The sequence below is a fragment of the Zootermopsis nevadensis genome, unplaced genomic scaffold (genome assembly GCF_977971745.1).
Source record: "Zootermopsis nevadensis isolate Lab colony 2312 unplaced genomic scaffold, Znev_1.0 Znev_ptg000008l, whole genome shotgun sequence".
NCBI classification, from domain to species: Eukaryota; Metazoa; Arthropoda; class Insecta; order Blattodea; family Termopsidae; genus Zootermopsis; species Zootermopsis nevadensis.
The window spans coordinates 564,675-577,999 of NW_028259140.1; the positions used below are offsets into that span (position 1 = coordinate 564,675).

General features: G+C 42.3%; 2 protein-coding genes across 5 annotated transcripts in view; one reads left to right on the forward strand and one right to left on the reverse strand.

Annotated features, from left to right (window-relative positions):
- The window catches only part of kn (EBF transcription factor knot), a 135,147-nt gene that overhangs the window by 95,617 nt on the left and 26,205 nt on the right, over window positions 1-13,325 (reverse strand). For all 4 annotated transcript variants that reach the window (XM_022083937.2, XM_087344768.1, XM_022083929.2 and 1 more), the window contains exons 5-6: window positions 5,628-5,701; window positions 2,904-2,972 (exon numbers count right to left, since the gene is read on the reverse strand). In XM_022083937.2, the coding sequence (XP_021939629.2) occupies window positions 2,904-2,972; window positions 5,628-5,701 (143 nt within the window). The remainder of the gene's footprint in view (window positions 1-2,903; window positions 2,973-5,627; window positions 5,702-13,325) is intronic.
- The window catches only part of LOC110828138 (protein PBDC1), a 232,616-nt gene that overhangs the window by 89,397 nt on the left and 129,894 nt on the right, over window positions 1-13,325 (forward strand). The gene's annotated exons all lie outside the window — the stretch shown is intronic.

Here is a 13,325-nt window from a genome sequence, read left to right on the forward strand (position 1 = left end):
ATTTTCTTATTCAGACATCAGAATGAGATTGACAGAGAAAATAATTTAAATTCGGTTTTTCTTTTCAGCTCAAGAGAAGTTGTTATTCCCAGTTCGAGTTTTAATTTCGACATCTCGTGATAAAAGTTCCCAGCATCGAACCGGAACATATGTTTGCTAAAGTTGAAGGTGCGATATTATGTGAACTAGTGATTCTCTAAAATTAATTGAAGTACGTAAATTAATTAATTAATTAAATTCTTACAATTTGAATTAAAATTAATGGGCTATACGCTGTATTGCATTGCATTTAGTGCGTACATTTCCTCATGAGACACTTCCATGTCTGCAGCAACATATTCTGATTTTCAGTGCTTTGGAGGTTGTGTTCCCCAGTGAAACGTACATCGCGATTGCTAAGCAGAATATCGGTCCATTCGACTGAACTTCTAATTCACGCAAACCAGTGATCGCCGTAAACACACGGTTAGCAAGTTTACCGTCCGGAAGCAGTTTTCTTGCTTTGATGCTGAATCTGCCACAAAGTGGCGGTCAGTAGAGTCGCTTGCGGTGCTGTACATTTGCAGATTGGGCTGCAATAGTTAGCGCCTCAGGTGATCCCGTAGGCCGAGTTGCCGCGTCGGATGTTGGCGTTTTGATATCCAGGATGCGCTCACTACAGCGTCCGGGATTTCATTTCAGACGATACTTAAAAACGTAAGACTTGAGGTTCTCACAGCGGTGAGTATGAAGATTTCCGTCTTCTGGGTTGTTGCGCTGTGTAGTCTGGTCGATGTTAACCAACGTTTCAGAGGTCATACTGCCTCCGTCATCAGGGCGATTCATCGCCCTGATGACGGAGGCAGTATGACCTCTGAAACGTTGGTTAACATCGACCAGACTACACAGCGCAATAACCCAGAAGACAGAAATCTTCATACTTAAAAACGTTTACAAGTAACTAGAGGGGAAGCTGTGTTAGCATTCGACATAACCCGGTTCATATCTGGTCTGTCATTAGCGAGATTTTGTATTTGATTTCAGTCTGAATTCGGATTGGTACCCTGAAATAGGTCACAACCATTTCGTTTTTAATTTGTTTTATGTGAACAATCTCTCGTGTTATTCGAAACTAAACAACCTGTGAAATCAATAAAACGTTGTTAAATAAGCACCCAACAAGAAAGCAAAATTGTCATGATCGTTACGTGATTCGAACCTCTAAAGCCGCGCAAAGAAGCGGAATGTGATAAGGAAATGCAGACTTTGAATTCCACAGTTCAGTGGTCACGCCCGTGCTTTCGTATGAATCCGAATGTTGGACGTTGATGGAAGAATAACTGAGGAAATGCGATCGTTCAGAGCGGTCACGAGACACAGAATGCAAAGACGCACTGAGAGTAGCAGATGTAAGAATAAAACCTGTAAAGGGTTGAGTTTAACATTTTAAAAGAGATGCTGAGAACCGAACCCTGGAGCTATTGTACTAATGGGCAACTTGTGAGCGAAGGACAGGAGATGTCAGAAACGTGCGACTCGAAATTTCTGAAGGAAGATTTTTCAAAGGCACCGGAACAGACGAAGAGCTTACTTAATTAATGATTTTGATGGTTCAGAAGTCGAGGCACATTGACAAGAGTGATCTTTCCACTGCATGCCTGACAGTTATTGAACTTTCTTAGAACTCGTGTTATGTAACCCATCGGAATAGAACTTAGGGCAGTGCCCCCCTTCCCTTTCGGAAGACCGCAGCCCAGCGGGAGAAGACGCTGGCAGTTGTCCGACATGTTTGTCAGGGAGTGCAATTCGCCTTTCCCTGCCCGCAAGATGTCTGTCTTCTCCCGCCCCCAAGGCTTCTCCCCAGGGACGCCATTTTGTCGTCGTCCCCCGTGTACGGCTACCGGTAGAATATGTGGGGGGGGGGGGGGAGAAGGAATTACGAGAAGACCGAGGGAGTCCGCGCAGGGGTTGGTACCACCAGGAAGGGAGGGTGGCTGCAAGGTCTTCTTTCGGTACACCCTCTCTTCCGCCGTGTGCTCAGGACGAGCCTGAATTCCTTCAGCCCACGCGAAATTGGCCTCGGTCGTGTTGAAGCATTCCGTTTCCTTCGTCGGCCTCGAAACACTTTCCGGGATATGATTTCCATCTTCTTGTCAACAAGTTATTTTTGTAGTTGTTCCCTTGTAATGCCATTAATCTACAAGCCCTGTTCAATATAGTAATTTCGGTTTTACCTCTAGGAAGAACCACGTACTGACTTCATATCTGTCCATTTGTCCAGCCCCCCCCCCCCCAAAAAAAACTCGATATGTTTAGTTTGGACCATTTTAAGGGTTTAATCGAACGGTAGGCTAAGAATTGTGTGGCGACAAAATGGATGCTACTTAAAACGACAGAAACGTAGGACTGTACGTAATGGAAGGTGCCTGATGTTTCCGGAAGTCGCACGGCGTACTTCCGCTCTTCAAATAATAACACAGGAATTAACTTTCAGTGGGGGGAAGACAGATTAAGCTAATAGACAATTCGTTGCAATATTTAGAACTGAGGCACGCCGTTGGTGTGGATTTCGGTCGGTTCGTCAAATACTCCCTTTCCGAAATAATTTTTCCCTGTAGATTCTGTAAATTTTGTTGTTTCGGCTCGTCGCAGCTTCGCTGGTGAGTGCGTTTAAAAAGCCTTCGCTACTGTCATTCTATAACGAAGTAATGAAACTCGCTTTAAAGAAATATGGACTCGATGAATCTTTGAACAGACTTCTCGAGAGACTTTGCTTTTATCCCATTAATCCGCAGAATATTTTCGTACCCAAGATTGCAGGCTGCTCGTTCTGTTGATACTCACAGTTTCGAACTAAACGTCACTTCCTAGGAGTAAAGTGCTACAGAGACATTTCAGGAACAGCAAGTGTCTGTCTGTCTTACCTGTCGATGATGACGGGGTCCGACGGCGTCTCATTCCTGTTGCCACAGCTTTTCTTGTCACAACATCGACTGCAATGGAAAAAAACAAAAAAAACAAATGAGGCTTCGTATGCGATTTACGTCAGACAAGTCAGGGGATAATTATGTGTTGCTTTGCACTGGATTCATCTGGCTCAGGATAGGGGTCAGTGGAAGGGTTTTCGGGAACACTGTAATAAACCTTCAGGTCCCACAAAAAGTGGGAAATTCCTTGACCACCTGAACAAGTCTTGTCCTCTAGACTACAGCCCGGGTTGTAGAAAATTTGAAATTATTTACAGACATTCCTTGAACTGGATATCACAGAGGTAATGAAATATTTTTTAGGGGGTCGCAAAGTATAAAAGTTTGGGAACCTCTGGGATATCAAATTATTAAAATGTCCATACCTACAAAAGAGAGCAATAATTCTTACTCCCGAATGATGTTTGACTCACAACTGTGATTACTGGGATGTCAGGACAGGGAATGATAAATATGTGAAGGTAACGTGAAATATTTTCCTTAACGTAAAATATGTGGATCTCAAAATTCTAAAATACTAAGTTCAGTTTCAAAGCAGCGTCGTAACCCACCGAAATGAATGGCAGAAGAGAGATTACTCTTAAAATTGGTCGTACACGTCGTGAAGATATGAACTGTCTTAAGGTGGCGGTTAATCTTCAACATTGATTTGACCAGTATTCGTCTAGAACTTACAAGAAAGCGGCTTGGTGACTTCTAACATGGAGTTAGGATAGTTGGTCTATTGCCTTACATTCGAATTGCTGACCTCCAGCACACCACAGCAACATTAAGATTGAATAATCGAACAACTCGAGGATGTCTCTTGCGCTACGGAGTTAGCAGGCAGCCGGCCAGGAGTCATTTGGTGGAACTAGTTTCTCCCCACGATCAAGATCATTAAGATCATTTTTTTTTTATCTTCGTGTTGTCGAAGGCAAAGACTCATAATGTTCGGTGCCGAACGAACACATACGGAAACAGATCGGTGAGTCAGTCTGAAGCAGCGGTGTGAGGAAGGGGAGAAGTCCCTTGAGGTTCGACTCCCCCCCCCCCCCCCCCCATTACTTCGTTTTAGCTGCTCTTCGACTGAGCTGAGGTGCAAGGGAGTTTCGATGCTCACATATCTGCTAGGCGCGAATGTGCAGACTCCTCTCTTGCACTTTGGCGGAGCTAAGGCTCACACTGCTCAAACTGGAGTTCTTTTTTGGGTTTCCTCAGTTAGTCTGTGTTTTCCGACGTCTGGCGAAGTATTCCAGGTAGCTACTGTGTCACGAAGTACGAATGAGCGAATGTTTAAGGGGCAGTATAATTTGCAGGCAAAGAAGGTATAATTCTTTGTTTATAACTAAATATCCTGCTTTAAAGCCTGATTCGTAAGCTCCGGTTTTCTTTCATCAGAGAAGAGAAATTATTTCTGAACGTTTTAGCCTTGAGACAATGACACACTGTGATTATTTTAGACGGCATTTGTCTGATCACGGTCTAATATCCTGTGGGCTCTGTGCCCTAAACCCTTTAAAGCCGAAACTCGTCTAATTGGTATTTAAGAATTCAGTCCGTACCGCACAGAAAAAAATCACGTCTCCATAACAACGATCAGTTGATTAATTCTGTTTAAAAAATAATAGTTATTTACCCTGAAATCTAACGAAACGCATAGATGTCTTCTGTGTGGAAGGCGAAGATTTATTTACTGTTAAACGAGGTGGTACGTATACTTACCACTGAGATTTAAAGGGTGAGACAATTTCGGATAGGATTATTTAAGTAACATAATCCGTAGAGCTTAGCCTTTCAAACGTTTAAGGTATTCCGCGCGGTTTATGAAACCTGAAACCACTTTTCCGCATTTTCAGTAATTCGTATACATTTCAAGTAGACCTGTGCATTCGATACACTCCTTGCTCACAACCGAGTCGCATTTGTAGTGGAGAATGAATGAGGAACTAGGATAAACGCTCTTAATTGGAAGGAAAGGTGGTTCCTCTTCTGTCTGTCTGTTTGTAGTGCATTAAATTTGCGAACAGCTAACACTACACCGAGAACAGACCGTTCTCTGTCCGCTGCGGCTAGCAGCTGCCACAGAGAATCTGTCTCTTGAACTAACTCATTGACTGATGTGAAATGCACAGTAAGGGTCCAGGACCATCGACACCCTGTGGGCACTTCCCCTCCGTCAAGTTCCGGCGCCCCGTGGACATAATCCACCGACTAGTGTCAACACATTCTGTCAGCTCGGATGACTGCCTGACACTGGAGTACCCTAAAACTACCCTAAACAGGAGGATTACTACAAGTAGCAGCGTCCTTTGTGTTTTTTTATTGACAGTGAAAATGTTTGGCTTCAATTTCTTCGCGAATAAACACGTGAAAGTTATCACAAAGCGCTCTTTGATTTTTCATGATGATGAAGTGTTGTGATTTCTTTGCGTAAGGACTGAGTTCTTCTCCTTATTTCATGGATTTAGGCCATCAGGAGAGCGAGTCTTCCCACCTTGTTAATGGGCTGAGTTCTTAATATTATTTATACGAGGTTCCTATTCATTGGGTTGTACACCCTTTAGCACTAATTGTGAGGATATTTTTCTCACATCTTAAGTAAACACAAATTCTGTATTATTTATATTCACTCGCGAACTTAAAGAAAAACCAAATTTGGAGCCTGTGACTGCTTCTTACCTGCACATGACTTCGTGCGTCAGCAGAACTCTGCACATCTCCGGGTTCTTGTCTTGTCCCTCGTACATGATTGCCTGCAGAACAGAAGAAAGAATTCATTCATTACTCGGCCTTACGAGGTTATTTGTTTGACAACGATGCATCGACTTCAGGAGCTGAGTAACAGGTGGTCGCATAATTCATAATCACTAATTTATAAGATGGTCGAAAACCATTTGTAAATAACTCAGTTTTAAAGTGTCAGTCGTACATACTTTATTATATTTGTTCATATCGCAAAGGAATTAGACTGGTGTGGATCCCAAATGGTCTGTGTCGTGTCTGACTTTTCAACTAGTTGAATTCAGGCCACACCCCCATACACTCAACTTTCTAGAAACTTATTCTATATTCCTCTTTCTTCGCTTGGTTATCAGAAGTAGGCTTTGTTCTTTCGAAGTTGCCAATTAATACGTTTCTTAAGGCCCCGTTAATAAATCACTGGAATACAATTATTCTTAGCAAGCTGGTAGTCACTCAGCTGGTGAAAAATATTCCGCCTCTTTATTAAAATTGTTTATTCCTAATTATGAAATGATCACCTTTTTTTAAAAAAAATAATTCCACTACGTATCGCCACAAGTGAGATTTCTTTACTTAAGAAACTCCCGTGATTGGATAACACTTATTTGCCTTGATGTTCAGACTTCGTGAAAGTAAATTCGAAGTTGAGGACCGCAGTCCGTCTGCGTGGAAGTGGTACACAGCGCATTCATTTGATTTCGGTGGGTAGAAATTCAAGTCGGAAAGTTCCCAGACATGTGTGATTATTTTTGCGTTCTTTATAACGCGTTCGTACAAAGCAGCATAAATCGTCCTGTGATGGGATTTAGATAGCGTTCAAGCCCTAAGTACATTTACGCAGAACATTTTGTGCGTCTAGATTGTAACGCAAAATCGCATTGTGCAGTGAAAGGGTTGCTGCTGCTGCTGCAGAGAGAATGCGAGATGAATGAGGAAGATGAGATAAGAGGCTGTCGAGTGTCACGTGACCTCCATTGCGCCAACGCTTCGGCCCCCTCAGTCCACCACCCTCTCCTCTCCTCTTAGCCCCACACCCCCCCGCGAGGCGATTGGGATACGAGATTTAATTTCCAAACAAACTTCAATTTAAACACGAACATGTGTCGTAGCTTCGAATATGATGCGTCGTTCTGTAACGATTTCAGAAATTTGTACTCAATGGAGTACACTTTTTTCGATTTTGTGTACTTCAGTGGCGTTATGTGTGTCTACTGCAGCAGAGAATATTTTCCTAAGATTATTCATTTATAAGACGTTTTGTGAATCCCCAGTAACGCACGTGTTCTTTTCAACCAATAAGAACAAGAAACCAATTCGCCCGACGCCGTTCATCGTAGACCGCCACTAACAAATTTAATCAAAATCCATTCAGCAGTTTCTTAGATGAGACGCCGACAGACGCAAGTACCATTTGTGTTCACATCAGGTAATTTGTGTGCTAAGATCATGTCTTCATTTACGAACTCATGTCAAATTTTTCATTTTAAAGCCACTCTAAGTGAGTTGATGCACGATTATATTCCGGACGCACAATTTTCGAAGCCGGCCTAGTATTCGTTTGTTCTGACAAGTTTCGACGTCTTTCTGTCCGTCCGCAATCCGCAGCGACGGAAGTAGGACCCAGTGCCTCATTGTACGCTGTATCGTTTTCAATTGTTCGTGTTCGTATAACCTCTGCTTTTGAAAGAGCGTCGTTAAATCTCCCGTGCTGCTGCTACTGAACATTGCAGTTAGAATTTCCTTCGCTGTGAAACTTTACGCTTTTTTTATTTGAATGCGAATTGCAGTTTTTTTTATCTGGTGTTTGCAGGCAGTTCGCTCGATTTGACAACTTCGTGTCACTCACGTAAGTGACCAAGAAAGGCCTTTGGGAGGGGAGGGGTGGGGGTAGACACTCGCTACTCATCAATGTGAAATAGCCTTTACGGCGTAATTACCGACGGAGCCCTCGGCCGCAGTAATCCGGGCATTTTGTGGCACTCTCCGCCAGCCTCCTCCCCATCACGTCTGCACCCCGTCATCTCAGGGGTGTTAAACCCCACCCATGACGGTGGTAGTTTGTGTTTTATCCACGTCGTCTAGCTGTTTAGGTCTCTAAAAGTGAATTTAAGGCGAAGGAGTTGCCGTGGGGCAATGCACACGTCTTTACGGGGACAGAACTTAACCACAGTTCATGCGGCCAGTTTTGTTCACCGGAAGGATAATGCGAGATTCATGCAAGGAATCGGCCGGAGGGAGCGATGCGATCAATGGGAACTGGACAGTCGATATGTTTGAGACATTTTGCTTATTCAGAAGTTTAGTTAATTTCGTTTTATTGTTTGAAATCCTTCCTTTCGGAAACTTGACTTTGAAATTTTTACATTTTCCCGAAGACCTGAAAGAAAGAAAGGTTAATGCATAGATGGTAGGATAATATTAAAATAAATCTTAACATGGGAGTTTAAATGTGTGGACTGAATTTTTCAGGCTCAAGCTAGGGACGTATGGCGGGGTCTTCTAAACGTTACAGAGAAACTTCGAGATTTAAAATTTTATTTTTGGATTTTAAATAATGAAAACAACCTGTTTTGTCTCAGGCCTGAACATTTACGGACAACGCAGTTTAAATAAAAGGGCTAATTTCAACTTAAATGATAAAACTTTAAAAGTTACTATGTGCACCCCTGTATCGCAAGTAACATAACGGCGGGGTGTGGATGCGGGGAGAAAATTCCGTATCAGCGCACGTGCATGAGTCTTATCTATACAGGATTTGAAGAATGTTTTGTTCCCTTCCTTTCCGGATTAAGATGCTTTAGGAAACCAGCTGATAGATTCTTGTTTAATTGAATATGTAATGCAGAGGCTCCCCTCCCACATGCGTGTCTGCATGTCCCCGTATTAAAAGGCTATGTTAGTGTAAGTCTTAACAAAGCCAGCGACCGGCCACTGTGCATGTGTGCGCAACATGTGTCATAGGGAAACAGTGTTCGGGGGGCCGTCACCACTGCGCGCCTCTCGCAACAAGCTCGATTTCAACGAAACTGTTCGCGGGCAAAATTGGTAGTGGGCTTGCAAATATGCCCGTAGAGTTACGGGGTAAGAAAATTTAAAATAAAAATTTGGCAGTTTCATCGCGAAATTTCTACTTGAAATGTTTATCGGCCGACTAGCCGATGCTGTTATAAAAATGTATTTTATGGCGAATTAAATGTCTCTCACTAAACAGAACCTACGGATCCTGAATTTAAAGGATAGGATGTTTCGGCTGCTGTCTTCCACCGTCCATTACACATGACCTCTGATTTTCAGCAGAATTAATTAATATCTACAACTTTTCGCAGTTAAGTTTGGAGAAGGCGGATCAAACATTTTCTTCAGAAGCTGATAAATGCATTTATGGGATCTCTATTTTCATTTTGGTGCTCACAAAATTCTCCACTTGGACCTTATCCTGAACTACATAAATCCAGTCCATACGCACGCATCCTGTTTTTTTAACATCCATTTTAATATTATCCTTATGCTCGTGGGTTCTTTCCTTCAGATTTTCCGACAAAATGTATTGCGCATTTCTCACCTCCTCCCTGTGTTCTACTTGCCTTGCCCATCTCAACGTTCTTGACCTAACAAAGTTCGAAGGTCCTCCTCCCATGCATCCCGTCCTCAGATATTCTGTATGTGTTATCAACGTAGGGCGAAATACCAGATTTTACACCCGTAAAAAGCAGCGGCTGAAAATTGGGTTGATTGGCAGAGGAACGGCAACTACAAGGCACGTGGCAGGAGTACGCAGTTCCGTTCTCGTGCTGAATCCTACGACCCACCGACTTCGCGAAAGTGTTCGTGCCGAAGTAACCACTTCGCTATTTAAATTTTCCAGTTCTCAGGAACTAATCCCCATAAAGTCTCTGTTTCCTTTCGCGGATTTGACGACTCCAACGGAGAATAAAATTAGGTCAGAGGGCAAGCCGTGGCCAAGGCGTGTTCCTATGGGAAAGGAAATGCGCCATAGCAAAGCTACGTTCCTTAGGTAACGGCAGACGTATCCTCTGGGACCTCCGGGCTATCAGCTGACCTCACCTCACTCCTCCGCCTCTATTTCACCCCTCGAGGATTACCATTGCATCTAGGAACACAGAGGAACTTGAAAGGACCGTGGGCAAAGTACTCCTCCCCCTCCCTCGTTCCCCTTATGTTATTCCCATGGGATTTGCCTCATTCAGCTCGTGCGGAATCTAAGATCCTCCAAGCACAAACCTCCTGAGGGATGGTAATCCAGATATCGCGTTTTGATTAAAGGGGCATGCACACACATCTGAGGCCTGGTCATCAATGCTCCCATGGGAATTGAATTAGCATAGGACGTAGCCTCTGAATCGGCCCACGCATCACGGAACGGAAGTTTAATTTATTTTTAAACGGAAACAAACTAACTCCACGAAGCAGAGTCCTCCTTGAGAAGCTAATAGTCGCTCAGCTAATCAAGAAATTCCCTGCCTTTGAAGGAACATGAAGATTCTTTACTGCGTTTGGAAGATCCGACCACTGGACGCTGTACTGATGGTCTACATGAATGCATTCCACACACTTGCAGATTTATTTGACTTTTTTTTTAAAATATTACCCTCTCCTAGAAGCCTTGTTCTCTAAATAGTCTCTTGTCTTGAGATATTTCGTCAACAATTTTGAAAAATTTTCTCAACTCCATCTGTGCTATATGTCCCGCAAATATCGCCCTCCTTCATTTGATGAGTTTAATAGGTTTAATATTTAGAAAAGTTTAGCTACTCGGTTTTCCTCAGGCTCCTCTTACTTCCTTGCTCTTAGGTCCAGCACCCTGACACCGTGTTCTTCCCTCTGATTGATGGACCAAGTTTCGCTCTCGTACAAAATGAAACAAGTCCACCGATTTCTGCATAATTTCGTAACACGCGGGATGTCTACAGTGGAGAACTGTAACTTTAGGCCCCAACTTCCCATTATTTATATTTCTGACGTGATCAATTGATAGTCCCTATTTATGTTGGGAAGGCTGCACCTCCATTTTTAATAGATGATGAAATGAATTCCCTCCGATGATTCCTTAATTGAATTGAATTTACATTAACCGTTACAAGTAATAAAGAGTGTTACTCTTTTCTGAAACAGAACCATGGCTTTAAAGCATTACGCACACACTGAATAATCCAGTCACGTCTTCCACTATAAACCAAATTTTCTCTCAAAGTGTCCTTTAATAATTACACAATTTTTTTCCAGTTTTCTTGTATCATAGCAACGGGACTCGTAGTGCATAAGCGGAACACAGGCTTTCAGCTGACACCCAGTCAGCAGCTTAGTGCAATGATACTAATTCCTTTACAACTTCCGCTGTGCGTGGATGTGAAATGTTTTTAAACAGAATTTAACGTGCCGGTCGACAAATGTCCATCAGCAATCGGAAGTTTGAATTAATGGTCCATCGAGACGTCAAAGGGGTTTGTTTCGGAGATACGCGCGCTGACATGCTTTTATCATCACTAACCTCAGCGGTCAATTTAATCACTCAGCAGTTAATGATCAATTTTCACTCTTCATCCTACAGGAAACACTCAATTTCCGAACTCCTCCTGTGGGATCATACATTTTCCATGTATTATTTAAACGGAAAACGAAAATATTTTGGTTTTTGTGTTGTAACGCCGTGTGGACTTGTAGGTACATACGAACGTTTCGAAGGGATATACCGCCTGCATCTTCAGGGCTGAAGTAGGACCAAGGCGTAAATCTGGACGTAGTTTGTTGTTTCGTCTTATCTTGGCATCGTCACAGCGGTTACACATTCTGTAATAGCTCAATCTTTTGCACAGAACTAGCAGCTGCACGGAAGACAAACGATTTCACGCTGTCCATTCGCACGAATTGCTTCTCTAGAACTCGTCAGTGCGACACACCAGCCCTTAATTCGCAGGTTTACGAAGATAAAAATATTACTTAATACCGCATAATCCTTTCGTAGCCCCTACTCCGTCTGAGATTCGAAGTGTCTTCGTTTAGTGTCTACAACCGAATCCGTTTGCTGATGAGCGTGTGACCAACCCTGGATTTCCCTCGCAAATCCGGCCGCCATCTTAGTACTGTGTTGCTTAAAGCCTGGCCTACTGTGAACATAAGCCACTTTTATGATTTTGCCTACCCCTGTGACTTAGAAAGTAGACTAGTAAAGCGATTCACTAATTCATTATTTTTGTTAGGTTAGGTTATAGTTTGTACGTACATAAGCGGAATTTCTCTTTCGTTTAGCGAATTTTCCATAAAAGCAGATTTGAGATTTAAATTATAGAAATAATATGGAATGACTGAAGACAAACGCGAAGAATTTGAGATTCGATTACAGTACCTTTGCATACAAAGCTTCGTCATGAAATTACTCTATTATTTCAGTTGGCCTATTAATGAAATTGCAGTTCGTTTTATCGTTAATACAAAAACGCAAGGCTTTCTGGTTTACCCACCGATGTATTTGGGACGGAATTAAAATACTGTCGATCGATCGATCGATCGATCGGTGCTGTGGGTGTGGACGATGATATTTCTACCTGCATCGCTTATTTAGTTATTCTATAATTTCCAATTATGGAAGGGGGGGATATGGTGGCGCTCCTATAACATTATTTCATCCTATTTTCTGCTTTAATAGGATTATGAAAGATTAATGTAATTTTCGGGATCCTTTATGTACATGAATTACGCAGGAAAAAATGTTACTGCTGATTTTAAATTTCATCTCCGTGATCGTTCATGCAATGTGAGAGCAGTGATCCGTGTGTTTTGACTGTCTCAGCGTCTCCTGCTTCCACGCGAACACGATTTCGTCTTCGCTGTTTCTCCTCTTTGTCTCTTCCGGGAACAGAACGTGGCTGATACGAAGGGAGGACACGAGAGAACGTTTCCTAATCGATACATTCTCAAACTGAGCTATTCGTTCGATAATTTGTAAACAAGAAATCGTAAACTGGCGGGACATGTAGAACACAGGGGTAAAACAATACTTTCTGTGCAAGCTTTATTCTCTTAGTCACACATCAAGTTTAATATTTGTACCAGTAGTTGTTCTCTGTTCAAGAAAATAGCTTTATTAGCAAGTGAGAAAATTCTGTTATTTAGTCGGAAGAAAAGTCTATAAGAAAGATGGTGATGCTAATGCAAGACTAATAGATTTTAACAGCTCGATGGAGCTGTAAAACCCAAATTACTAGCGAAATACCGAAATCAGATCTCAACTAAATTCTACACAATATAATAACCATAAAAATGCTGTTATATGAATCCAAATGTCAGACGTTAACGAAAGAACATCTGCGAAGAACGCGCACTGCTGAAATGCGTCTGCGATGTAAGAATACAAAATCTCGGAACGTAAACGTAATGGGAGCACGGAGGAAAACTGCGAGGTAGTGACGTCAGTAGAACAGCAAAAATGACTTATCAAACGAAATTTATACAACATTCGGAAATAGTTGATTAATTTAACGACGCTGTTACTCGCCTAGATTATGTACCGTCGAGTGAAAGACTGATTAATTATCCTTTCAAAGCCTAGTGGCAAATACAGTATGTCCCAAAAGGATATGTACATATTATATACGGAATGTTAACCTGTTAACAGTT